Source organism: Eucalyptus grandis, chromosome 6, assembly GCF_016545825.1.
Source record: "Eucalyptus grandis isolate ANBG69807.140 chromosome 6, ASM1654582v1, whole genome shotgun sequence".
Classification (NCBI taxonomy): Eukaryota; Viridiplantae; Streptophyta; class Magnoliopsida; order Myrtales; family Myrtaceae; genus Eucalyptus; species Eucalyptus grandis.
Window position 1 is genome coordinate 10,151,085 of NC_052617.1, and position 27,990 is coordinate 10,179,074.

Here is a 27,990-nt window from a genome sequence, read left to right on the forward strand (position 1 = left end):
GATGGCGTTGGATGGAAGGTCTCGTCAAGACGATCGCGACAAGTGGTGGAACGCCGCCAACGGTCGCCGGACACACCCTCACATGCAACCAAAACGAACCGGCTGCACTCGCCAATTCGCAGGGGAAGGCGCGTGCGTCGCAAGCACGCACGTGCATCGCACGTGTGCGTGCACGGTCACTACACGCGTGCCGCACGTGCCGGGTCGATCCGTCCAATGCGGTCCGACCGGCCAGCCCGACCCGGCGACCGTCGACCCGTTATCAATTGTGTTATTAGCCGCATCTTCCACAGGACGAGCGCCCCCATCCTCACAAATTCGTTTACAGGGCATACACGAGGCCCTCCTCCAAAAGAAATAAAGCTATATGGCGGATTAACTTCTAGTTTTCAAATCTAGCAAGATCAAACTTTGATGGCTCTGGGAATATGCTCTCATCCATATGTGTCATGTTCAATGCCTAGAAGACCTAAGTCACACATCAAATACCAAATGTATGTCAATGGACTGGTTTCAAAGATAGAGAGAATAAATAGCAGATAATGCAAGCAAGAATTTGAAGAGATCAGAAAAGTTATTTGCATCCTTGCCTGCCAGCCTTTAGGAATGAGGTAGCCACGATAGTCAATATCCCTTAAAGCTAACCTGAAGCCACCAAAAATAGGCGGAACCATCCTTAGAGTTTCCATCGCTACTCTCCATGGTTACCTCATCCTGGCAAGGTCTTCCCAAGTTAAATGTTCTCCTGAAGTCTTGCTTTTTGATATCTCTTCTTGTTCTGCAATAGCAAAACAAGCTTATTAATTGTCGCAATAAGGGAAGGAAGACGCTCCTGAGCTTTGTTATTAAAGTTGACATTTGGATTTGGAAACTCAGACAAATTTATGTATTGATTTTTTTTAAATTTGTCAGGCCATCCGTCATCCATCAGCAAGATAGAGATCATTCATTATCCTTACGCAGCTTGGGTCATAGTTCAAGAGTGAACTAGATTTGAACAAGTTCATTTTGTTTCCATTTTCCTTCCTTTTTGGGCTGTAGGAATCTCTATGCAGATTCGACAAATCTAAAAAGATGACGGGATTAGAGGATGTTTACCTTGAAGATATGCTTTATAAACAGCAGGACTCTTATATAGAAGACGCAGCACAAAAGTTATAAGTATGGATGAGGTATCATGTCCAGCAATCATGACAAGCTTGACATTTTGCAGAATTTCCTTGTTAGCCACAACTCGTTCATTTTCTTCACTGTGCTTACTTAAAAAGCACATGACTATGTCTTGATGAGGGCTTGCAGTGTGCTACTCTAGTTTCACTTTCTTCTCTTGCACAAGTTCCTTTAACATACCTTGGACCCTACAGCTTGCACGGAGGCTCCGATTGTAGCGTGTCAATGGCAGGTTCACTGGTATGGACAACATTCCCTCTTACCATTTCTTGAAAATTTTCCAAGAATTTCTTTCTTTCAGCTCCTTCCTCCATAACAAAGAGAAGAGAGCATATGATGTTGAATGTAAGAATTTTCATCAGGGGCAATGCCTATAGGAAGATCAAAACATTATTGTTATTCACTCTTCTTTCGATTATTGAAGAGATTATGCGTCCTCCAAGTATATGCATTCATTCTCACGATCATACATGCAGAGGCAATACAAGTGTGAACCCCTAGTCATATGAGACTATTCTTTCTTCATCTTCTTTTGACAGCAAGGGCGAAAAGAAAACTTCCCAGCCTATGTTACCAGATATAATAAAATCACTAAGTAGATCGAGAATTCTAAATTGTTTAATATTAAAAATAGTTCAATATGGCTCAAGTTGCTCTGATTCAAAAGACCGAACAACATCATATGTGGCACACATTTTCGATCGACAAGTTTATGCAATATCATGTTTAAAATCATTTCTAAACAAAAACAGATTAAATGCGGTATTGCCTAGAATTCTCCCTTTTTTTTAGGAGGCATTATTCTAAAAAGATTGATCATAATAATAAATTTTCCTTTTGGTTCTAAGCTGGATAGGAAGCGGGCTCTGCTAATCCCTTGTCTTCTCAAATATTCAAACCCACCGTCCTTTGGCTAACCCGAAACATTGACCAATTTTATTTTATTTTCAGCCAAAAAGTTCCTCACCAGGTTGTGATGGTTTTATTTATAGTGATGGGCCTAAGTTGGCCCATCCGCCCATATTGGGCCTAAAAGCCCGGCCCACAATATTATGGCCCATGGATGGAGGGATATGATGAAGGGGCACGTTTCCTTTTGGAGGGGACGTATATAAGAGGAGATAAAGAGGGAGGAACGCACCTTTTGGCATAACATACATTCCTCCTCCCCCTCTCCCTCCAAAAGAAAAACAGTGAGAAAAAGGCAACGCCATCTTCCCTTCAAGGCTAATTGACGTTATCGGATCGAACGGGATCGGTTTCTCTTCCTCATATCAGCGTCGGTGTTTAATCTGTGGCTAACAAGGTACGCTTGATTCCGTGGTGTGCTTTAGGATCGGTGATACATGTTTTTTCCCGGGCTCGTCTTCCACACAAGTTTAGGGGTTCGATTTAGTGTTGAATCTGATTTTTGGGAATCCGACAATCCCAACATTGGTATCAAAGCCATAGTTCTTGTTTCCTGATTCTTTTCCATGTTTTTTTCCGACCCCTTTCATGTTTATGGATGATTTCTTATTGTTTTTTCGCGAAATTAATCAGCCGACACCAATCGGGGCAAAAAATCCCGACACCCGAGCACTTTGTTCATCCATTTTTCGAGTTTACGTAACTCAAAATTGATTTCGATGGCGTTGGATGGAAGGTCTCGTCAAGACGATCGCGACAAGTGGTGGAACGCCGCCAACGGTCGCCGGACACGCCCTCACACGCAGCCAGAACGAACCGGCTGCACTCGCCGATTCACAGGGGAAGGCGCGTGCACGGTCACTACACGCGTGCCGCACGTGCCGGGTCGATCCGTCCGATGCGGCCCGACCGGCCAGCCCGACCCGGCGACCGTCGACCCGTTATCAACTGTGTTATTAGCCGCATCTTCCAAAGGACGAGCGCCCCCATCAGCACCGTTGCCAAAACAATAAAGCCAGCTCTATTCTCAGCAACGGCAGGACCAACAATAGCCCCCACACCACCAGCCCCCTCGCCGCTGTCCTGCTCATTCTCCACCTCCTGCACCTCTTGCTCCACTTCATGGTCACCAACATTGTTGTCGCCATTCTCAATATGGCCGTCACCATTGCCATTACCATCCAGAATGGGGACAACAACAGTGATCAATTTAACGTGTAATTCGACTTCTTGACAAACTTTCTAAGCGAAACAATTGAATCTCAAGGAAATGAAGGACATAAATTTGAAGTGGTTGACTAGACTGCTGGGAGTGTTTGTTGTGGCCATGTTACTGAGTTGAGTATCCGATGCAAAGGGATCGGGCAAAAGGGACTCCTGTAATTCATTTTGAAAAATATTATCAAAGGAGCTCACAGTTTAATGAGTCAGCATCAAGAGACTCCATAAAAGAATTAGCTTCAAGAGACTCCATAAAAGAATCAGCTTCAAGAGACTCCATAAAAGAAGTCAAATCTCCAACAGCGAAGGATGAATTTGGCGTAGGAGTTGCCTCAAGAGCGTTTACAATTACATCACGAGATTCAACAAGATTCTCTAGCGGAGAGTCATGAAGATTAGGTTGCCGGGTGGTATCTAGATTATCCAGAGGAATGGTTCCATTCTGCTGTGTATCCCTTATCTCGTGATTAATAGATTGACGCAGAACACTTTGATGTTGAGGGGATACCAAAGCTGGTTGCACTAAAATATTCAAGCGTAAGATCAGTCAACACTGGGACTTTCGAATCAAGTCATGGGTACAGATAAAACGAACATCTAGAACTTGATCACAGAGAGATTTCTACAACGAAAATCAGCATGCTCGTAAGTTAAATATTTAAATGAAATAAAGTGTGCAGTGAATATATAGTGATATCAGACATATAGAAAATGCAATGATACCTCTGTAATTTAGAATTGATGGGACGTGGAACTAGATAAATTTGAGTCATATTAGATGGAGTTAATTATATGAAAAATGTAATAGAATTTCTTTCTTCACGCCTAGATGAATGTAAAGAAACTTCACGTGGACATACCATGGCTACTTTGCACAAATAACGGCATTGCTGAACTCTGACGAAGCTGATGCTCCGCTTGTGATTGTTGGTCAGAGTTTAAACCAATGACACCCTGTGGGGTGAAGTTTGCCATGTGGCTCGCCCCACGTGGTGTTGACAACAACGTTCTCACATATTCGAGGTCTTCTGGTGTCAAAACAGGTGACGGTTGAGTCGGCGTGTCACATGACTGTGGTTCCGTGGAAAATTGATGGCTGGTCCCTCTGCTCTCTTCTTCACCCACCTCAGCTTGAGCGGGCATGTCATGTGATTGAGGTTCCGTGAAGGATTGACCGTTGGCTCCTCTGCTCTCTTCTTCAGCCACCTCATCGAGTAACGACCGCATTAGAGTTATTATGTGGTCTGGCACTTCTGTGCAAATGGGAATCCGTTCAGTTGGGACTCCAAGCAAGTGACCTTTCACTCCTGCAAGGTCTCCAAGGAATTCTTCCTTACAATGATGACAATGCCATATGTTTTCCCCCAGTCTATCAACGAATTTCCAGGCTATATCATCTTTGTTATCAACCTGCAAGCACATAGAGCACACCCCTATCATATATTGTCCCCATTTTTTAAATATCTCCTTAGCACACATAGCATTATTCTCAGGCACATAATATAGCTACCACAAGTGCTAAAGCCACCTGATTCTGTAACAATTCCATTAGCATGCTTATGTGCTGCGGCACTTTTGTGCAAGAGACAATCCCTTCTTTTGGTTGTTTACAAAAGTGACTTTTCACTCTTGTGACTGATCCAGAGTATTCCTTCTTGCAGTAAGGACAACGCCATTTCTTGCCCTGCCTAATCACGAATTTACAGGCTATACCTTCAGCTCGCAGCATCTTGTCGTCTTGATTATCAACCTGCAGGCAAACAGAGCGCACCCGACTATATAGCATACCAGTCTTGTGTATATTTCCCTAGCGCACAGCATTATTCTCAAGCAAATAATAACATCCACGGGGACTAAAGCGAGCAAGCCAAGCTGAGACTAAGGGCGCGTTTGGCAATGATTGTTCAGGGCGGTCGACAAGAAATTATTATTTTGATTCTGTTAGAACCGATTAGAGTAAAAAAATGTGTTTGTAGCTTGTATAAAATTCTTGATTCGGGAATAAATTGCGTTTGATAACGTGTCCATTGATTATTGTTCAATTTTTTTTTTTTTTTTAAATAATTTTTCTACTTTTTTTTTTCTTTTTTCCTTTTTTCCTTTTCTTTTTTCATTTTTTTCTTTTCATTTTTTCCTTTTTCTCCTATTTTTCTTTCTATTTACGGACGAGTTTCTAAGGAAAAAAAACTGTTTGATAACTTAATAGAATTTCTATTTCAAAAATAGAAATTCGTTTGATGAGCCAGAGAGGAGAGGTAGAGGAGGCGGAGGAGGCGGAGGTGGAGCGAGAGGCGGAGGAGAGGCGGAGCGGAGGCGGAGGAGGCGGAGGCGGAGCGAGAGGCGGAGGAGCGGGCGGAGGCGGAGGCGGAGGCGGGCGGTGCGGAGGAGGAGGAGGAGCGCGAGAAGAGGCGGAGGGCGTCGGTGCTCGGATCTGTTGCGAGGGCTTCGGTTCGCGGGGAACGTGCGGCGGGGTGCGGAGAAGAGGCGGAGGCGTCGGTGCGGGCGGCGGAGAGGCGGAGGCGTCGGTGCGGGAGAGAGAGGCGGAGGCGTCGGTGCGGAGGCGGAGGAGAGGCGGAGAGGCGGAGGAGGAGGAGGAGGAGGTAGAGAAGAGGCGGAGGAGGAGCGAGAGAAGAGGCGTACGAGGGGAGAAGAGTGAAATTAGGTTAGGAGAAATCGGAAATTGATTTACGAAGAAATCGAGAAATAGAAAATATATATTTCGATTTCTCCTCAATTTCTATTTACGGAATAAATCGTATTAGAAATAGAAAATTTGATAAGCGTTATCAAACAGTTTTTGTTCGAAATTGAGTGCAGAACGAGAAAAATCATTTACGGAACGAAATAATTTTATCATGCACCCTAAACTTCAAAAAAAACGAAAATCGCCAAATTCGTGAGAAATAGAGGTAAAATCTCTTGCCTGGTGCTCGGAAATGAAGATTTCCGGCGGTCGCTCGACCCTTTCTTTCGAGGGCTGCAATCCACCGTCGTCGCTCGCCCCCTTCTCTCTCTATTCCTCCGTCTCTCTCCGTGCCGTGTTCTTGAGAGAGATCAAATGAGACGAACCTAGCGAAGGAATGCTGCATGCCTTCCTTTGTGTTTCTTCAAGGTGGTGAACGTCGCATACTCCAGCCGACCATTCTTTCAACGTCGACGATTCTCCATTGAAGTTTATTATGAACCTAGCGAAAGGAACGCTGCATACCTTTCTTTGTGTTTCTTCAAGGTGGTGAAGGTCGCTTTCTTCCTGGTTGACTGTTGAGCGTCCAGGTTGGATATGGTGACTCGCGTACTGAACGAGAAAGTGAACGTCCAGGTGACCATTCTTTCAACGTCAACGATTCTCCATTGAGGTGATCATTAGACCTCTGGCGAAAATCACAGTTTATTATGAAAAGCTAATACCAAACCATAATGACAGTAGAAGAAAGACTTTACCGTGAAAATAATAAAGTTTTTGGCAAGAAATACTTTTCCAAAAAATTAGCATTACTAATCACATAATTTTGGAAAAACCATTACTTTATTACAAACATATTCTATCGAAACCAAATCAATTGGATTTAAACACTTTTCGGCACCTGATAACCTCAACAAAATCACTCATTTCACAACAACGGTACCCCAAGTCAATCCTCCGGCTAAATGGCAGGAAGCCTTCCCCTCACACCCCTATAAGATTCCAAGCTAGGTTAATCAATGGATTATCACATCTCCCTACCTTTACTCATTGGTATTACTCTTACCGACAATTGTGGTGGAATACTTTTTTATTGCCAACAATAACCTTTACACCCAGCTTTTCTACTTTAAATCAAATTTCCCCGCAGAATGATTACCCTACTAATTCCCAATTGGTGGGAACACTTTGGTCCAGTAATTAAAATACTACCTTCTCCGATCGAAAGCGTGAACTTTTCCACACCCATTTTTGTCCCAATATCTCATGAATAAAAGTTTTCTAATCTTAGGCATTTCTGGAAAAATGCGGGTCCATTTCGCAACCCGAATCCGATTCGCGAACCCGAATGCGAGCCCATTTCAATACGCGTCCCCGACCACCCTCCTCCTCGAGCTCCCTACTTTCCCCGGCCGGATCTCCGCCTCCGTCCGCCGCGGCTCCGCGAAGATGGCGGAGACGGCTCGCTCCACCAATCCGAAGCGGCCCGTCTGTCCGTCCTGCTCCAAGCCCCGCGCACGTGCCTCTGCGCTCGGATCCATTCTCCGGGTCTCGATCACCCCGTCCGCGTCACCGTTCTCCAGCACAGCCTGGAGCGGAAGCACCCCCTCAATTCCACTCGAATCTTGAGGCTTGGGCTCAAGAACGTCGCCGTCGCCGCCGTTTCCGACGTCAACTTCGGCGCCGAGTTCTCGATCTCGCCGCTCGAGCCGCACGCCGAAATCGGCGCCCACGGATTGGTCGGCGCGGATTTGGGTGTCCAAAATGGGGAGCAATCTGGAGTGGCGGTGGGAAACCCTAGTTCGGTCGTCGAATCGAATGGAGCTCATTGTCCTGGGGATGATAGGAACTGCGGTTCGATTGCCTCGAACGGTGTGGAAGTTTCGGAGGATTCCCAGGCGCTGCAGGACTCGCGCGCTTGTGGAGTCGTGTCTAGAGGTACTAGCAAACCTGTTATCAGTTTTCGAATGGGCAAGAAGGGGACTATCGAATCGACAGACCATGTTTGGATGTCTAGAATCGGTCACCAAGGAGCTGATTTCGATGCCATATTAGATTGCCAGTCAGCTCGTGATGTTCTGTCGAATGGATTTGTGGTTAGGAAATCGCAAAACCTTGTATCAAATCTGAGCTTGGAGCCTGAAGAATATGAGGAATTTGTGCTCGAGGTGCCGCGAGGGTCAGTGCTTCTGTTCCCGACCGAGAATGCACTCAGCATTGACGAACTCAAGGCAGCTGAATTTGAAGTCAGGAACTTGATTGTGCTGGATGGCACGTGGATGAAGGCAAAGAGAATGTATAGCGAGGATCCTTGGTTGAAGTTGTTGCCTCATCTGAAGTTGGATTTGGAGGTGATGAGTTTGTACGAAGAAGTTAGAAGTCAGCCTAAGGCTGGATGTTTGTCCACTCTTGAGAGTGTCATTTACACGATGAAGGCAATTGGGGGTAGTCCAGAGGGGCTGGATCAGCTGTTAGATGTTTTTGAGTCAATGGTCGATGATCAGAGACGATGTAAACATGAAAGATTGGGTAAATCCACTTCAGGGTAAGCCTCTTCAGCTTGCCCTGCCATAATGAGCTCTTGGGCAATTTTCTGTTCAAGTTCATATCGCATGATTGCATTGATTATTTGTGCCTGTTGAATTTGCATTCACTGAAGTCTCTGCTGTCTCATCTTTTGCACTTCTCACGGTTTTCCAGAATATCATGCATTGTAATCGCCTGCATTAGCTTTTTCAAACTAGGTCCTTTCCCTCTTAATCATGTCTCTAAGTTGAATTTGCTAAAGATGCACTGATTTTCTGCCCTGTGATTCTCTTATCTCTTTATGAATATTGACCACCAGCAGGCACGTTGGGTCGAGTATCAAAGTATCTGCTTAAGCTTTTTATGCTGTAATTCAATCTAATACTAGAGTATGACCTGTGTGATACACAGAGATATGTAACTGCATCAATGTGTTGACATGTCAGAATCTAGATAGAAATTGCCCTTTCTCAAAATACTTTGTATTATTTAGCTTAGTTATTTCCTTTCTACATGTTAGATTTCAAATAAAAGAGTAAAACAATTTAAACTTAACAGAGAGAAATTATGAAATTATTTCGCTATCACTTCATGTCAAGAATGATCACCTTTTCGCTAGCCCAATGGTGATGATTAGGAGTGTTTTGAATTCTAACACAGGAAAGAGGCACTCGAGATAATTAGGGTTTCAGAAATTCTAGCCTAGCTACTGATCTAACCCAATAATAAAATTAAGTACATGTAGAGAATCATCAATTGTCCACCTTAATCGATTGTTACATGGAGAGATAACATAGTTCCCACGCAATTGGGATGCACCTGGTGATGAAAATTTGTCTCTTCTCTGCATAACTCTAGTTTTATCCTAGTGTCCGGTTCTTTACACCAGGTGCGGCCTTTGTCTCATGTTTTGGTTGGATTTGGACCTTGTTGAGTTGCATAGCTTTTTCAGTGGATGGAATGGACTGCTATTCCAACAATCAGGAAAACTTGTCTAAGTATCACAAAGTAAACATGCGCCACGTATTGCGCTATCAACATATTGGGAATCAGCCGAGTGTTTGGACGAGGCTGTGACTTAATATACTTGTGGTGCTTGAAGAATACAAGCACTTCACGGTTCTCAGCTTCCATTTCCTTCTCATAACCCGCTCGGCATTGATGAACTTGAGGAGGCGGCTGAATTCGAAGTGATGAACTTGATTGTGGTGGGATGGAAGGTGGATGAGAAAGTTGCAGGGAGGATCCTGGTTGAAGCTGTTGCATCTCAACAATTGCTCCATCTGATGTCGGACTTGGAGCCGACAAGCATCTATGGAAATGTTAGAAGTCTACCTGAGGCAGGGTGCACATTGTGCACTTCAATCAAGCTGGATTGCATCATACGAATTCGTATTGTTTCGATGCACTGGACGCTCGTCAATGAAATATCATCACATCATGGTACTGGTCGATATTATGTATGACTGTAGTGCAACGTTGCAAACACTACCATGAAAAGGAATTGCAGAAGCAATAATCGCACCTGAGACGAGGATTTAATAAGTCAATCAGATCTTGGGTCTCGGCAATTGGTATATTTTAGAATAAGAAAGCATGCATAAGAGGAGAGACCCATCACATTTCGTGTACTTGCGCTGCCTTTCTCATCAAGTCCATGATACTTTTAATTCAAGTACTTTTCAGAACACAAAATGTCTTATCAAATCCTTAAAAATTGAGAATGGATCAATTTTTTTTTTTTTGATACATCGCCAGCCTACCACCCAATCACTATTCATAGTGGGTGTTAACTTAGTCAATATATAATGTATATCACACACTAGCATCGTTCAATGGATATATCAATTAGATTTTATGTCAGAATAACTTGATTAGACGTTACATATAAGTAAAGTAGAAAGATTCAATAAAAAAATTGAAATCATATGCATTTAATTGGAAAAGACAGCCAAACTATATAGACAAAAAAAAAAAAAAAAAAAAGGTCGAATCATGGAAAGAACAACAACAACAGAACAAGACGAGGAGCGATGATGTCCTTTAGGATATCAAGACAGAAAAAAGAACAGCTAAAATGGAGAAGGAGAGCTGCAACACTGCTGGGCTGATTGCTGTGAGGAAAAAGGAAAACGGCCCCATCCAAGAAGAAGGCCCAACACAGAAACAAGGCCTGAAGGGGCGATCCCATCGCGTCACTTCACTTCCCCACTTTACCAACCGAATAATTTGCGCAGGCTGAGCGAGCAAGCAAAGAGCAAACAGCTGCGGAGAAACCGGGGGCGTGGAGATGAACAACATTCTCTGACAAACAGAGAAGCATTTGGGAAGTGGACATGGAAGGAAAGATCCCGACTTTGGTACTGTTTCTCTGCATCTTCTCGGCTGCCGTCGCGGCCAGTACGTGCGGCCCCAGCCTCGCGAGACCCTCGATTTCCCGTGGGACCGCAAGCCCTCCTCTTATCCCCAGCAGGTGAAGGACTTGTCGATTCTCGCTCCTCCTTTTTTCTGTGCTATCTTTCGTTTCGAAAGCCCTCTCTTTTTTTTTTTTTTTTTTTTTTTTTTTTCTTTTTGCGGGGATGGAATTTGTCGAGTTTGCGTGACTTCGGGTGGTTGAATTCGGCTCGCTGGTCTGCAATTTCTGAAATTGTCGCTTTCTTGGAGCTTTTGTTGTGTTCTTGAAGCTGGAATTGCTTCGTGGTTCATCCTGTGGTGAAGATTGTGAGATGAGTGTCGAATCACGTGAGGAGGGACCTGAATTAATGGATAGTACAAAGGGGAAAAGGGAAATCTCACGTTAACTTAGGTACTTCATATGGCACCAAACCAAGATTACTAAAGTTACTATCTTTATCTTTATCAGTGTGATGACTACCGTCAGTCTCCTCGCCCTACGCCGTCCTCGTAAACTATGTTGTTCTTTAGCAGTATCACCAATTTATGGAGGCCAAGGTGTTGAATGATCTGTTAGTGATCTGCCATAGAACAGTGGGTCTCATCTTTTTCTCAGTTCATGTGTCCATTGAGTTTGTTTAGTGAGAGAAGCTCGGTTGTCTTTGTTCTCTTGTTGTGTTGACTTAGTTCGCGTCAATAGTTGGTGTTTTCAGTATTGTTCCGATATGAGTTCCAGCTGCCTCACCAAGACCTCAAATTGATACGTTGTGTGACATTATCAAAATCCTCCTGCAGGTTCACATTTCTTTAGCTGGAGATGGACATATGCGCATTTCATGGGTCACTGATGGTAAATCTTCCCCTTCATACGTGGAATACGGAACATCGCCTGGTCGATATGACTCTACAGCTCAAGGAGAGAGCACTTCTTATAGTTATCTATTTTATAGCTCTGGAAAGATACACCACACGGTGATCGGGCCATTGGAGAGCAACACTGTTTACTTCTACAGATGTGGAGGAGAAGGTCCTGAGTTCCAGCTCAAGACTCCTCCTGCAGAATTTCCGGTTGCTTTCGCTGTGGCAGGAGATTTAGGCCAAACTGGCTGGACTAAATCAACACTAGACCACATTGATGAATGCAAGTACGATGTGCATCTCCTTCCGGAGATCTGTCCTATGCTGATTACATACAGCATCGCTGGGACACATTTGGTGAGCTGGTGCAGCCACTTGCAAGTGCAAGGCCTTGGATGGTAACACAAGGAAACCACGAGATGGAGAACATTCCACTGATTAAAGATGGATTTCAGTCCTATAATGCAAGGTGGAAGATGCCATATGAGGAGAGCGGATCAAGTTCGAATCTGTACTACTCTTTTGAGGTGGCAGGCATCCATCTCATCATGCTTGGCTCATACACAGACTATGATGAATACTCAGAGCAATATAATTGGTTGAAGGTTATCATTCATTTCCTATTTTTGTCATGCAAAAGTTGTTGCAATAATATGGATGCTGTTGTGAATCACTTAAATGCACTAATTACAAAGGAGGAAGTTTGTGCTGTTAGCTATCTGTGAAAGTTAGGATTCTAAAATTGAGGTAACAAGTCTCACAGATAGGAAAATTAAGTTTGTAATTTATATATCCTTGGTTAAATTCTGTTAGAGTAAATAGATTTGAAATCAGTGTTAGCTACTATTTTGCTAATGAAGCAATTTTCAATCTTCAACTTGTTATGGGGAATTAACTTCTGCATTAGTTGTCAAAGGCAAAGGTGTTCATTTTCAGCTATCAGATGTAGCTCTTTGTTTTCTTACATTGATGCAAAGGACTTATGATGGTATTTAGCACTCATTTCTGTCCAATGGTTATGAATTTTCTGCTAACATATATGTCTTATTCTCCATTTACAGGCTGATCTTTCAAGGTCGATCGCAGTAGAACTCCATGGCTGATCGTATTGTTCCATGTACCTTGGTATAACAGTAACTATGCTCACCAAGGTGAAGGCGATGGGATGATGCAAGCCATGGAACCATTGCTCTATGCAGCTGGGGTGGACATAGTATTTGCAGGACACGTGCATGCTTATGAGCGATCCGTATGACCCTATACCTATACTTTTTCATCTCTCATTGCTATTTGATGTGCATGAGGCATGATTTTAAGTGGTCATCACTGAACAGAAACGTGTCAATGGTGGAAAACCCGATCCTTGCGGTGCCGTTCACATTACCATTGGTGATGGGGGGAACAGAGAAGGTTTAGCTCATAGGTATGTCCTCACTCTAACAAAAGCTATTGATTAGGGATTCGATAGGACATTCTGTTGATCAATTTTCATTGGATGCATTGGGAAATGTTAAATAGCTCCTGTGTATCATTACAGATATAAGGACCCCCCGCCAGAGTGGTCTGTCTTCCGTGAAGCCAGCTTTGGTCACGGTGAGCTCAAGGTTGTGAATTCATCACATGCATTATGGAGCTGGCACAGGAATGATGATGATGAGCCGGTGAGGTCAGACCAGCTGTGGATAACTTCTTTGAAGAGTTCAGGTTGCCTCGCTGAAAAGAAACACTCCTTGAGGAAGATTCTCATGGCTCCTTAGTATCGGCGATATGAAGTTCTTATGCCAATGGCCGATGTCATATGGTTATGTAGCTAAAATAGGGTGACGCCTTGTCAATATGTACTTTGAGACGCTGCAAAATCGAGTGTAGACAGGAGTAGTCATATGGTAATGCAAAGGGTGATATCTTGTCAATTTGTATTTTGAGACGTTGCAAAATTGAGTGCATCATGTGGGAGTGAGTGTACCCTGTGGGATTCAAAACATATTTCTGGAAGAGTTTAGGGTCCTCAGGTCTCTATTGTGCATGACAGCCTTGTTAGATGCAACCTGTACCATCCTCTTCTACCAAATACGTTTTAAAACCATCTTTCAGATTTATGCAGCTTCTTGTTAGTCAGGTCTGCCTACAACCCAGGGTGGGAGCAGAAGCATTACACAAATCTTCACAGCTGCGGATTCTGGCCAAATTTAAAATTTCCTGGTATTGTAGTTATGACATTTCTTGCATACAAACTGTTAAAGGCGCAGCAATTGTTAATAAAGAAGCAACAAATGACCAATATGGTAAGAGTCGACTTGCAACATGCTTCTTCAAATTTCTACTAACGCCCCGACAAATATTTGTGGGAACTCAAATATGTACGATGCTGTCGCATAAAATACATCCTGATGCAGTCTCTGCCTCAACAAAGCATTACATGTGCCGGATCAAGAGTTAAGTAACACGGACAAAACTTGGTAAAGCCAGTCGGAAGAAAATAATCTCACAACTAGATTCATCATTATAAAGTTAAATCATGACTCATGAGTGCATTGAACTCAGCAGCTTAGAGCCAATGCCTCTTGCTCTGCCAAAGATATAGCGTCGGACTTCTGATTGATCTTATCGTTGGTTTCTTTTTGTGTGCCACCGTCATCGTCACTGTCAAAATATATTTTCGACTTCTTTCGCTTCCTGTTCTCCATAGCTTCACCGTCCGACTCCGAAAGCTCACTCTCACCCTCATCATCATCATCTTTACCTTTCCCTTCCTTCAGTTTCATCTTTTGCTTGAGTCTTCTTTCCCTGCGGCGCTGTCGCTCAAGGAGCTTGTCTTCTTTATCCACTAGCTTCATCTCCTCTCTCATCCTCTTATAGTACTCGTCTTTCTTGCCTGCAATAAATAATTACAGAAATTTGCATGAATGCAAACAGAGACACATACCACACCTGATATTCATTTGTTCATAGAGTCAGGAAGTAAGTATCTGGGCAGATATAAAACAGAATGACACGAGCACCAACCCATCACCAAAAAATAAAAATAATAACACATTCAGTCAATTCACTAGCTGCAGACATTCTTCCCATTGGCAAGATGCATTGAACACAAGAAATTCATGATTCAATTTAGAATAACGTCAACACAATATTGTTCTCTAAAAGAAAAACCTAAAAACACCCATCAATTTGAGTAGGGTACATACCTTTGTCAAGCAGAAGAGCACCATCCGAACTAAGCATCTCTGCTATCCTGGCAAGTGGGGGTAGGGTATTGCCTTCATCATCGAAGACAACTCTAGATCCCACTGGCCTATTGACATTGATTTTAAGCTTCTTTTTCTTCAAAACCCGAGTCGCCGGTCTACAGTAGAATAGCAAGTCAAATTTCATTTTACGTTTTTTGTAACATCAAATCAAGTTGCAACAGATGAGGATCTTGAAGATGCAAAAAAACAAGTAGCTTGTAGAACCCTAACCAACTTTTGATTGTTGATGCTCCTCCTAATCTGCAACATATAATTCTACCTAAGAAAGAACGTGCGGATTTCAATTTTTAGCTCTTTCTTCAATCTTTTTGTAGCCTACTTCTGTGCATAATTGCATTCTGATCATTTCAATAAGGATGATGTCTAAACTATGAATATGCCCACACTGAAGAGTGCATAAGCTATCTTCGGATAACAATTTTCTAATATGAAAAGAAAAACATACATTACATCTTCAAGTTCATTAACTTTTGGCTGAGCCTCATCCACATCATCATCGGTCAAAAGTAAATCGTTCTCTTCATCTTGTTTAGAGTCATTCACCATCAGACTCTTTGTTGAGACCTTCAATTCACTTTTGCCCCAGCATTCTCTGGTTCAAGTGGTAAAGATTCTTCTAAGACTATCTTGGACTTATTTTTCTGGTTTAGGAAACGAATCTTCGGAGTCATCGGTAGACCAAATGATGCTGAGAAGTCATCAACAGGGAGTTTCATCACATCAAGATCTCATCTTTCTGTATATGGATCGACCGTAAATATGTGATGAAGGCCCTTTGTGCAAGATACTGAATATTGGGATACTTGACAAGCAAGGCAGACAACAAGCCGGAAACTGGTTGAAACCTTTTGTCATTTGCCTGGAATCAGACCGAATCAAAGCCATGTCAGCATCTGAGGTGCCAATACCACATGATAATCAACGAAGTGCACCAACAAAGTACCACATAAGCAACTGTATAGATGACTAGTGAGCTAAGCTCAACCATAAGCCAAAAAGGCAAAAAGGTCCAGAGAATGCATTACCTTAACAAGTTCCAAAGGAATTTTGGCAGCTTTCAATTTTTCAAGCATTTTCATTTCTGATGGCATCAGAAACAAAACTGACCTTCCTCAGACAAATATCGAGCTGTGCGACCGACTCGATGAATGTAAGATGCAACATCTTCTGGACAATCAACCTACAAGTTCAAAAGCATCTAACACCTTATAAAAGGGAACAGATTGTGCCTTCCCGAGAACAACTATGATGACAATCTGATCATAGAATCCACCTAAAGCATAGTGAAAAAAGAATCACCTGAACAACCCAGTCCACTGCCTTATTGAAATCAAGACCTCTAGAAGCCACGTCAGTTGAAAAAAGAACAGACCTCTTCTCACAAAATTCAGAATATATTCCCATCCTTCTCTCCTGCTTCATCCTTCCATGAAGACATTTCAAGGGAATTCCTGGACGAAGTTTCTTAAATGCTTCATAGACAAATTTCACTGGAAGATTGCAATTTAGGGGTAGAGTTATATATGAACAAAGAATCAACCCAAACACGAGTGAATGAAAAATTGAAATGCTAAATCAACCAGAATAAGAGGTAGAAAGATTCTAATAGTGATCATGAAGAGTTGAGCTAAGCATTTGACCAAGCAAATACAACTAAATCAAGCTATCTTGAAGCAAATAATTACCCGAAAGCGTGAAATTTGATTGTTGATACCAGCAATCTCTATAGAAAAATGGGACCAGACTCCCGGGTGATTTGTTTATCTCTAAAGTTGGAATCTAAGCCTCCCATTTGTTTGGTCAAAAAAATATTCCCTTTTTGAGGTTAAACCAGCTCACGTTGTAAATGGTCCACGCTAGCAATTAAACATTTGCAAGAGTGGTGCTTAGAAAATACACCAGCATATAACAATTTTTCTTCAACAGATGTGCATAACAAACTAAGAAGTTTTGGGGAGAAAATATCAAACAATTCAGCCACAGACTTTAGCCAACAAATTCAACTAATCACCAAACAAATATAAGTCAACAAAAGCCTAAAACAATGCTAATAACACAAACAGAAAATGTCAGATAACACAAACCATCTAACAGAATTACACAATTTTAAGTATTCACAAACAAAGCCAAATTATCTACTCATTCTATTAAGGCGAGGCAAATTAAAATGGCAAGGCTCAGTGAAGAAAGCTCAAAGGTTCTAAAATACCTGCTTGCAACTAGAGAGAAACACAAGAGTCCGGGATTTGAGGTGTGTCCTAATAAAGCTCCACAACATGTCCAGCTTCTGCTCAAGCGGAACAGTCATGGCAGTTTGCTGCAAGCGGTTTGGAGTCGCCGTCACAGACTCCTCATGCACACTTATATACTCAGGGTCCTTCAAACTAAGCCTTGCAAGATCCTGGACTGACTTTGTCTGGGTTGCAGAAAAGAGCATTGTTTGTCTATGTTTAGGCAGCTGCGAAATAATTGCATTTAGAGTCTTCTTAAATCCAACATCAAGAATTCGATCTGCCTCATCAAGGACCAAGACCTGTTCCCTGGCCAGAAATTTTAACTCAAATCAGCAACTATACATCAGCATTGAAAATTACTAATAAAAAATCCCATCGACCTTAAGCTGTGAGCAATCAAAGTTCGGGGTCTCATCCATATGCTGAAGAAGCCGACCAGGAGTACAGACCAATACGTTAAGGTCGTTTACACTCTGCTTTTCGAGGTCAACATCCTTGCGGTACCGATGAGAAGACCGGCACTGAAGCCATGGTACTTCCCAACAACTTTCAACACATCAAAAAAGCTGACCAGCTAATTCCCTTGTCGGAGATATTATGATGCTTCCTACCCCGTCCTCAGGACCCCATCGTTCTCTGTACAATTTCTCCAATACCTGAGACAAGCTACATGGTTCAGTCTAAAAAAGTCTCCTCACGCAGGCAGTGAAAATGTCATAAAGGGACAAAGAGAACAAAATCAGCAATTCTCTCAAAAAGAAAGAACTTCAAATTTCGACAGAAACATAGGAAAAGGGAAAGCCCAATTCTGCACATTCTTACGTTAAAAAAACGAGTCAATCCATCATTCGAAATAACACGCACTCACCGGAATGAGAAAAGCCAGAGTCTTCCCCGACCCGGTCTTCGCCGCGCCGAGAACGTCTCTCCCGCAGAGCGAGTGAGGCAGCGACGCCCTCTGAACATCGGTCATCTTCACGAACTTGGCGTCGCGCAGGCCGTCCTTCGTCCTGCTCGATATCGGGAGCTGGTCGAACCTCGCGGACCCGGCGTAGGGAGGGAGCGAGGCGGCGTCCTGCTCGCCGGGCGGGGGCGGCGGCGGCGGAGAGGGGCGACAGGGGATTGGAGCCGGAATCGGGCTTGCGGGACTCGATCCACGCGTCCAGGAGCTCGATTTCCTGGACCTCCGAGCGCCTCTGCTTGCGGGACTGCTTCGACTTGGGTGGCTTCATCGGCGGCGAGTCTCCGGCGGCCTTCCGATGGAGATTGCGGTGATTTCTCGGAGGTTAGCGAGGATGGCTATGGAGGGGTTTAGGGTTTTTGCAGGGCGGTGCGATGTTTTAGGAGGAGGCAAGAGGACGGGGGAAGTACGTGCGGAATTTACGTTTTTGCCCTTCCGTTCGGCGCCGCCTGCGGATTTAAAAGTGACTAGATCCTTCGCGCCCTGACGACGGTTTGATGACGTGGATTCGAGAGAAGGGCACGACGTCTGAATCGATCTGATCATGTGCGGCGGCGGGAAATGTGGATGAACCGAGGCGACCGGCCCGGCCCGAGAGGTCCGAAGGGAAAATGAGCCGACTCGGTTGATGTCCTAAAATGAAAAGGCTCAATTCGTCCAATTTTAAAACGCATTGAATATTGTCTGTGTAGAAATTATATCATTAGTGGACTCGATCATTACATTAGGCCCTTTTATCAATGGGCGAGCTTGGCACAACTTTTAAAATTTCCATATAGATTTTCGGATTAAGTGAGATCAAAGTATAGGATGTTGATTAAGTTCTCGTTTGCCTTTGACACTAAAGTAGGTCATCGCCACGCTTGCTAGCTCTAATTTCATATGAAAAAATTCGGCTATAGAAATAAAGAATAATAGTACAAATGATCCATAAATCTTGGCACTTTTTAAATATGTAATGTCATCTCTAAATTTTTACTTTACTTATTATGGTTCTTGAACAAATAGTAAATATTCAATATAATCCTATATTATATAAAAAATTAAAATTCAAAGGCCACGTTGAATATTTGATCAAAATTTATGAATCGCATTAAATAAATCAAAAAATTCAGAAACGATGTTGAATATTTACCCAAATTCCAAAATTATTTATGTGATTTTTCTCATAAATATTTTAGTCATTAGGAACTTCCTTGATACCTCTAGAAAACAAGAGGAAACAAGGGAACTTTCCTCGTAAATACCCCCCGTTATCCCCTCTATTCGCAATGCCACATTCCCTCCTCGATCCTACAGATAACTAAACAACTACCTTCTCTGATTAAAAAATTCTGATTTTAATAGAGATAATGTCTAAATTTGCAAATTAATATGTTAAAGACTTAAAATGAACCATGTGATGATCAATTTTGGAAAGTAAGATGTTTGTGAGATTCGTTGGCAGGTGTCTTGATAATTTTAGATTATATATTTGTGCATTTGGCTATACCATGTTACTATGATATTGCAATAAAAGATATGAACCTGATCATGAATTTTCTTGTTTTTACTATTATTGGAGGTTGAAATTCTTGTTCAATTTGCGTTCTATATAGTTTTGATTCTTTGGATAAATCGGTGGGAAAGGCTAACAGACCAAATTTCCATGACCCGAGTCTAAGGGTTAGAAGCTCTCGCAAATTTTGTATTTTATAGAACCTACGTATCCTGATATTAGGCCCACTTGATCCATAATTATGATTGATTCGATTCATTAACATCTTAATCTTAATTTAGGTAAATATGTTCTTCCATGGACTATTAGAACTTTATTTCATTTCACAATTGGTTAAGCCAAAGCCAAGCTGCTCCCTCTAAAACACACAGGTTTTGCTAATCAATTCTGCTTTTCCTCAAATCCGTTCGAAGAGCCAGAATCTATTAGGTCAAAATCGAAGTTAATGGAGGAACTTGAACATTTAAAAATCGAAGTTCATGGAAAGAACATTACATGTTTCAAGAGATTGTTCAATTGTCCCTTCAGCAAACCCATCAAACGGGTGGGTTAAGTCAAGTTTGAGATTGATCGAAAATGGTCTAACTTAAATATATCTATTTAACCTATTTTGACCCATTTTCATGCAATGCAAATCTAATAACTCATAACCACCCAACGCATACTAGACACATATATGACCCAACCCACAATACTAAAACACTTACATAAATAGCCTAATCTAGGATAACTCATATTCAAACTAAGGTAAAAATGTAGAGTGAGTGAGGGCAAAATCAAGTAAGGGCGAAAGAAAATGAAAAGAGAGTCATAGAGGGTTGGATCTAAGTAAATTATAAACCCATTATAATTCTTTTCTTTTCAAAATTTATGACTTATTTAACATACATATTTTTTGGGATTTGCCATTTTAAACCCATTTATAACCCGTTATTGAATATAACTAACTCATATAACAACTCAACCCATCATGTATGGTTAAAAAGTGAGTTTATGACTCATTTTGACAAGAGTATACGAGTGTACCACGAATATAGATTGAGTTTATGCTATAACAATTTTTGGGAGAATTCTTCTTAATGAATTTGTCTCAACAGTTGAATTCTAATCTTGCTGGTAAAGGACGATTGAATTTTCATTGCCACTGGAGCACAATTTTTTTGATTAAGTGTGTGGTTTGTTTTTATAATGGAAAAAAAATTACTTCCTATTCATTTCCCTTTAAATCCAGTACAACTAATGATCATACGCAAAGGAAATCATCAAGGTTTCGTTTAAGAATAACTCGATGTTAATTGGATTATACACTCCCCCGATTTTGATTAGATGGGATTCCCACCTTCACAGTGGTTTATTCTGAATATTGATAGGGCTTCTAAATGCAACCTAGGACTTGCCATTTTAGGGGTTTATTTAGAAACTAAAGTCACTAGCTCATCTTTACCAAAAAAATTAAACTTTACCAAAAAAAGGAGTCCCTAGCTCACTAGTTTTGCCACATTCCTAAGATTATGTTCATTAACACAAGATAATTTCGGGCACTATGATTGGGACCAACTTCACAAAACAACTAGTCTTTCACAAAATCATCATTAAAATAATTGATCTTGTTAGTCTATATTTATTATTGATAACATCGGCATTTCTTTACTTAAAAATATATCCGAAGACTATTGAGTTCTTACTTTGAGTTTAAAATGCAACATTAATTCCTGGAAAAAAATCGTATCGGCAACTAATTTCTAAATATGGAATTGATAAACAATTGAACACTAAGTTATCTTATTTTCCTTAATTCTAAAAAATTTAGTTAATATTTTATTAGATGATAAAATAGAGAGAGTAAATTAACGACCTCAATTTTCCGTATTCGACTAACTTTTTTTTCTTCTCTATAAAAAAAATAAAAAATACGGCCGACCGTGGCCTTGACCCAAATAATTAGCCCATCCTAGGAAATGTCGAGCATCACTGCCACCTCCTACGGACAAATCGCACGACCAGGACCAGCAGACACCGACCGAACCGACACGAAGAAGCTCTCCACCATTTCTCTCGCTCTCTCCTTCACTCGCCCGCCGCTGCGACTGTTACATCATACAACGAACAGCGATCCCGCATCGGGAAAGAGCGAAAAGCGCAGAGCGAAAGCGATGGGGCGCAGAATCGGAGAGCCGTCGCGGGACGGGCGCGACGGGGGCGTCGCTCGGCGAATCGCTGCTGCTCGCTGCCGTGTGCATCGTCGGCCTCCCCGTCGACGTCCACGTCACGAACGGCGCTGTCTATTCCGGAATCTTCCACACTGTCTCCGTCGAAGGTGCGTGCGTGCGTTGCGTTGCGTTGTGTGCGTGCGGATTCGGCTCCCTCGCGGCTCGATCTTGACGGCGAGCCTGTTGAGATCTCGGAACCGATGCGCGGAGAGTCGATCGTGTGGGAAAATTCCGGCGAAGTCGCGATAGTTCGTTCGGTTTTCCGTTACGACGCGGCGCTGCTTTATAGGGCTTGATTTCGTTTTTTCAATTGCTGCGTAATCCATCCGTGTGACGGAGTGCGAATTTCATAGGAATGCGGTTGGCGTGGGGTCTGTTGATTGATCGGGTGCGATAGAACTGAGGTGCGGATGGGATTGGAGATCACAGTGGTGGCGTCTTTTTTTTTTTTTTTTTTTTTTTTCAGTTTGTATTGTAGGGAATGTAATGGAGATTACATATTGAAAGAATGTAGAGAAGGCCCGGGGAAGAATTCGAGATAGTGTGTAGAGGAATAAAGCCTGCGGAAAAAAAGCTTAGGGTGGAAATCAATTTCAATCGTTTGATGCAGCGCTTCGTTATGCGTCTTTTAGTGTAGAATCTATATGGAACTGGCTGCATATGAGTAATGGGCAACTTCCAGAACTATAATTCTCTAACAACCACCAACCAATTTGGTTAACTGAAAACAACCAAAACATAGGACTCTGCTGACATGGAGATGCAACCTATGTTCTGTCATTGTCTGTCGAGGTGCTATTAGCTTGGTGCCAAAAGGAGGTGGCGATCAGAATCTTTGTAGTCTTATTTATTGTGCCGATGAGGTTTTTCTTGGCCACGTATTGTATTTTCACTGCTTGAAGGGTTATATGGTCAGATAATTGCTGAAGCTTAATTCGCAGAAGTCTAGCAGACATTTCTATGTCCCTGTAACAATCTATGATCCCAAAGAACAAAAAGAACTAAACTTAAGCTCGCTTTACTTAGGTGTCATTGTGAAGAAAGCAAGAATGACTAAGAAGGGGAGAAGCAATTCAAATGTGGCAAGTGGATGCATGGTAGAAACGCTTGTGATTCTCGCTGAAGATCTTGTTCAGGTCATTGCCAAGGTATTGTCTAACACTTCTTATAGGATGTTGAGTACCTTCACGAAGTACAAATCAATGCACTAAAGTGACGTTACTGCTGTAGGGAGTAGAGCTTCCAGCTTATGGCATTACTGGAACTATAGCTGGGGATGAATCAGAATTGGCGATTGGAACTGCTTCAAACGATGTTGCAAGAGTGGATAATAGGTCCGGTTCTATTGACACAAGCAAGAGGAGACCCCATCAAAGAAAGTAGGTATCATTACATGTTGCGAAATCATACTTATAAACCAAAGTAAATGTTTAATGTTTGATTTTTTTCATATGCTGCTGAAGATAGCTGGAAAATAATGGAAATTTGAAAATTCATGATTTTAGTTAACCAGAGTACCTTTATATAATCATAGACTGATTTGACATTTGAGGAAGAAATTCCTGGTTCTGTATCTCCTACTTTCATTTATTGAATTTATCATGATGTTAAAAATGGTGAAGCCATTTATTTATATAATGGGCTCTACTTTTACTTTGCTTAAGCAGGACTTCAGTTACATCTGAAAACGGATTGACTGATGGAGATACGTGTGGAACCTTCAAAGTCAATTCACAGGGACAGGCAGAAAATAAGAATGAGGGAAAAGGGATGTCAATCAGAGCAGTCGAAAATGTCTCTGAAGGAGGAATTGAGAAAAGGGGCAGGAAAATCCATATTATGGTATTGTTGGCCTGCAACTTTCCTCTGTTGGTTTTTGCAGAGATTCCATTTGATGTTCCTATGAACTGGAGAAGCTAATGGTTATCCAGTTTTGTTATTGGCATGCAGTAAGTTACTCCTTTTCAATGACCATCTTATGCTTATTTCAGGGAGGAGGAGCTTTTGATGCCTCGGCAAATGGAAGGTATTAACTCTGTGCTTCTGGACTTAGTCTGATTTTTAGGATAATGCTTTGGGGGCATCCATGGTTTCTGGCATATTGTAGACCATAATGAGCTTATTATTTTATCATGTGGAGAAGAATGAAAGCATGATTGGACAGTTACGCTGTAGTTCTGTGCCTTTGTCCCATTTCATTGCACATCTCTCTTGTGGATGCTTCTATCCATTAAGTTGTCTTTCAGTGTGTCTCTCTTCCTGAGGTCATTTCGGTCATTTCTTCCAGACAGGTTGATGAAAATCCACAAGTCAAACAGGATGATCTTAACAGGGAGTCTGAGAATCAAGAGGATGATAAAGTATGTTTGTCGAAATGAAGCATATGTCTTATGCAGTGGAATTGAGTTAATAATACGTCAATGGAAGTACTTTTGTATTTATGAATGTGGTTGTATATTGCAGGCTTCAGCAATGCAAGGTTCAAGTCCAAGCTGTAAGCTCACTCTCGATGATAATTACTTAAAGAATTCTGTTCTCTCTTTACTGGGCTAAATGAATGCAAATTGGGAGAATTGTTTTTCCTCTTGGGCCCATGTTCATTGCTCCAGAGTTAGGTGGAATTTGAAGGAATCCATTTCCCATGCATGTGTCGTCTTTTCGAAAGAGGATGAGACAAGGCGTGTTCAGTCCCTACTGACTGTGCATTATTTCTCTTCAATGGACTCGCAAATAAGATAGAGACATTTTAATTTTCTATCTGCGTTCCTCCAACTTTAAATTGCCAAACATAGTATTGGAAGAGCTTAAATAGGGGTGCAGTGGTTCAAGAAGGGGCTTTTGTGGCTTATTTTGTATGAGACACTGAAATGACTGTCACTGGTTTTTAGGAACTCTTTTAGAAGTTGTTAGCTCTGCATGGCATGCCATTAGAAACATTTTGTAGTTCTGTCTGCATTCCAATGAAGATGCACATGGATTCTCTTGCACCTGTTGGTTTTTGCCGTGATGCTCTCAGTCTTGTTAGCTTGCCATCCAGTTTTTTAAGTTTTCCTTGCTGAAAACTAACTAAGTTTTATACTATTTCCTTTTAAAACTCAATATGATTTCCATACAGCGGATGCTTGCCTTTCCCTAGTAAAACCTGTTGATGGAACACATTCAGAGGTGCTGCCGCCACCGCAACCTAATGAAGCATCCCATCTTACTGCTTCTGCACCTGTGAAATCAAATAACGGAACCTATTGTAGGCCGGTTTTATCAGAATGCTGCTTCTTCTTGCTGCGGATTGGCTTCCACTCTATCCGTAATTGGTACCTCCAGCAGAAGCCTTAGTTCAATGGCATCTCCAACTGAGAAGGTTCATTTGCAAGGTCAGAAGCATACAAAGGGCAAAGGTAAATCATATGGCTAATGCAAATAATCAGGTTGGCATGTAACAGTGTGGTCTTGCAAACTTGTGAGAAGATGAAACGAGGAAGTATGTAAAATAGAACTAATTTTTACATTTAACAAAAAACTGGCATTTGTGCATTTGATTTGTTTAGTTGCATTGTTCCTCTGCATTATTATATTGTCTGACAAAGACTTTTCTTTCTTTTTATCAAAAATTTATCACAGGAATCTAAACTTAACCCTGGAGCAAAAATCTTTTCTCCTGCTCTCACAAAATCTGTACCAGCAACTCCACCCTTGGTACGACCAGTCACAGGAATGTCCTATGTGCCAAGCGCCTCACCTCTGTTGCCTGTTGGAGCAGCTCAAGCAGAGGTGGGTACCAGCAGTTATGTACCCCAGCCATCTGTGCCTGTTAAGGCTGTACAGTACAATAATTTCACTGCTGGAAATGGCGACATGAGTGCTATTTCGCAGGCTGTAAGTAATTTATAGTTTACATTGAGTTGTCTTTCCTAACAGATTTAAGCATTTTATTTTCCTGGCAGAGGACATGCTATTACTTCATTTCTTAAAATGGCAAACATTCTTTTTATGCTTCAACTTCTGAGCTCTATTTACCCAAGATTACTTGTAGAAATCCTTCTTTCTAGTTTTGGATTGGGGTTGGGAAGCAAGGGAGCAAGAAGTCTTATTTTATAAATTGACTGGGCTTTTGGTTTGCAGTTTGTTGGAAATATGGAAGCAGGGCACAGCTACTTAGGTATAGTGGTCAGCATCATGCTTTTCCACTGGGTTCTACTTTTGTTCACCCCTAATGCTCAAGCTGTAAGTAGCAGTTGGGTGCTTTTCCTGTCCAGTCATTACGTTTTTAGTATAATGCCTCATCTGGCAATTGTATCCAAACTTGTATCTTTCTTTACAGGTCATGGTTGGACGAATGGGTCAGCTTGTCTATATGCCTGTATCCCAGGTAAGACATGTTCTGCAACAGTTTTTGTTGTGATTCTTTGTCCAAGTCAGTTAATATCTATAGGGTTTGTGACTTCAGTCGCACGAGTTCTCTTCATTCTTATATTTAACGGAGTCCAGGTAATGAACTCTATCTGATGGGTTGTGCACACTTATTTGCTTGTTGTGTTAGGTGGTCTTTTTACCAAGACCTTGTACTACATCATTCACATTTCCCTTGTTTGATAATATCAAGATGACATGGTTTCCTTTATATTAACCCCTTCTTCTTCTTTTTTAAATTTAATTCTTGAAGGATCTAGTTCAAAGTGGAACTGCCATCCCTCCAGCTTTTCCACGCCCTTTGCCCACCTTAAGTCAAGTGCAGTTTCCAAAGCACCAAGGTAAAAAGAGAATTTCAATGTTATGCATGTCTCTGTGTTCAAAGAATTGCAAATTGATATCTTTTGAGTTTCTGGAGATTTTCGAACATGAGAATTTGAGGTGGTAAGTACAACAGTAGGGCATCATGTCATTTAAAACGTCAAACCTTACTTTATCTGCTGAAGATGATTAGTGGAACATTATATGCTCCATTAGGTAATGTTGCCAACTAGAAGTAGAGGATACATGGTAATTCTTTCAGGCCAAATATTATGCTCAGCTCAAGGGAATGCCAGGGAAAAACATGCAGATGTTGAAGTGAACTTGCCTACCTATTGTATCTTAAACTAATCTTTTTGAGTCAACTATCTCATCTTGCAATTTGCAACAAATAGATTATCTAAGCCACAGTTTTGGTATTATCCCCGTTGTGCTAGCTTTATTCACCAAGGAGAGGGTGAATAGTCATGGGAGCTATCTTTTTGTCTATGAAGATTGTATGGAGGAGCTACGCTGTTTGTATTTCATTTTATTCTTACAACCTCATTTCTATCTTAAAAGAGCTTTTAAAAATTGTGATAGAAGCATCTCATTCTTTGATTGCAGGAACTCTTCCTGGTCAACCGTTTGTGCATCAACCTACGGGTTGGTGGGCAGCAACTATATGCTGCTGCAAGCCCTCCGCCACTTTTGCAGTCTCCCTTCCCCGCTAATCAGTCCATTTCAGTTTCAGTCCCTGGAGCTAACGGGCTCTTTAACGCCAAGTTTTTGTGAATGTAGTCCTATTTCCTTGAGATCAGCGTCAACAAAGAAATTTTCTCCATTTTTCCCTCACTATGGAAGAGTTCCCTACCCTCCACCCCCTCCCCCCCCCCTTTTTGGTCGAAACTATGGAAGAGTTTGATTGTTCATTTTCCTCTCCTTTAATTTTTTTTTTTTGCCGGACTGCATCATATGGGTTTTTCTTTCTATATGTTTGAAAGTGAGTGCACTGTTGGGGAAATCGTTGTAAGACCTGGTCAAGGGATTATTTTTTTATTATTAAAGGTTCTTCAGTTCGATTGTGAGGTGGAATTTTTAGTTCTTTAAATTATTTGTTTAAGCTTGTCATTCCTTTGGCTACGAGGGAAATCTCTCTCTCTCTCTCCCTCCCCTCCCTGCCGGCCCTATTACCTTCCTAGAACATGCGTATAATCCTTGTATTCGGTATATTGCTGCCAAGAGCCTATTGTGTATATTCTTATAGTTGCAGGCCGTACAGAACTGCGACTTAAGAATAAGATTCTAAGTGGAGCCGGGTTATTCCAAGTATTTCTAGGAAGTCACGGTTCATCTCTAATTGCCTGC

The 27,990-nt window shown here is 41.8% G+C and overlaps 3 protein-coding genes and 2 pseudogenes across 3 annotated transcripts; 3 read left to right on the forward strand and 2 right to left on the reverse strand.

The window, feature by feature from the left end:
* Positions 1-179: 179 nt before the first annotated feature.
* On the reverse strand, positions 180-5,141 carry LOC104451342 (annotated as a pseudogene).
* A 1,439-nt stretch (positions 5,142-6,580) lies between these two features.
* Positions 6,581-8,665, forward strand: LOC120294301. The gene is made up of 3 exons (XM_039314313.1): positions 6,581-6,636; positions 7,275-7,813; positions 7,922-8,665. The coding sequence occupies exons 1-3, from the start codon at positions 6,581-6,583 to the stop codon at positions 8,530-8,532; spliced, it is 1,206 nt and encodes a 401-aa protein (XP_039170247.1). The 3' UTR covers positions 8,533-8,665.
* Positions 8,666-10,659: 1,994 nt separating this feature from the next.
* On the forward strand, positions 10,660-13,860 carry LOC120294902 (purple acid phosphatase 18-like). Its single transcript, XM_039315839.1, is given in 8 exon segments — positions 10,660-10,903; positions 10,906-10,982; positions 11,699-12,068; positions 12,071-12,366; positions 12,823-12,829; positions 12,832-13,010; positions 13,096-13,184; positions 13,299-13,860. Coding segments are annotated over 8 exon segments (1,296 nt in total). The 5' UTR covers positions 10,660-10,845; the 3' UTR covers positions 13,519-13,860.
* A 198-nt stretch (positions 13,861-14,058) lies between these two features.
* LOC120294302 lies at positions 14,059-18,535 on the reverse strand (annotated as a pseudogene).
* Positions 18,506-27,717, forward strand: LOC120294303. The gene is made up of 15 exons (XM_039314314.1): positions 18,506-18,531; positions 21,661-22,022; positions 22,942-23,063; positions 23,146-23,294; positions 23,583-23,757; positions 23,907-23,941; positions 24,203-24,275; positions 24,379-24,409; positions 25,031-25,226; positions 25,274-25,310; positions 25,534-25,788; positions 26,035-26,136; positions 26,234-26,281; positions 26,576-26,663; positions 27,250-27,717. The coding sequence occupies exons 1-15, from the start codon at positions 18,506-18,508 to the stop codon at positions 27,354-27,356; spliced, it is 1,806 nt and encodes a 601-aa protein (XP_039170248.1). The 3' UTR covers positions 27,357-27,717.
* Positions 27,718-27,990: the final 273 nt, after the last annotated feature.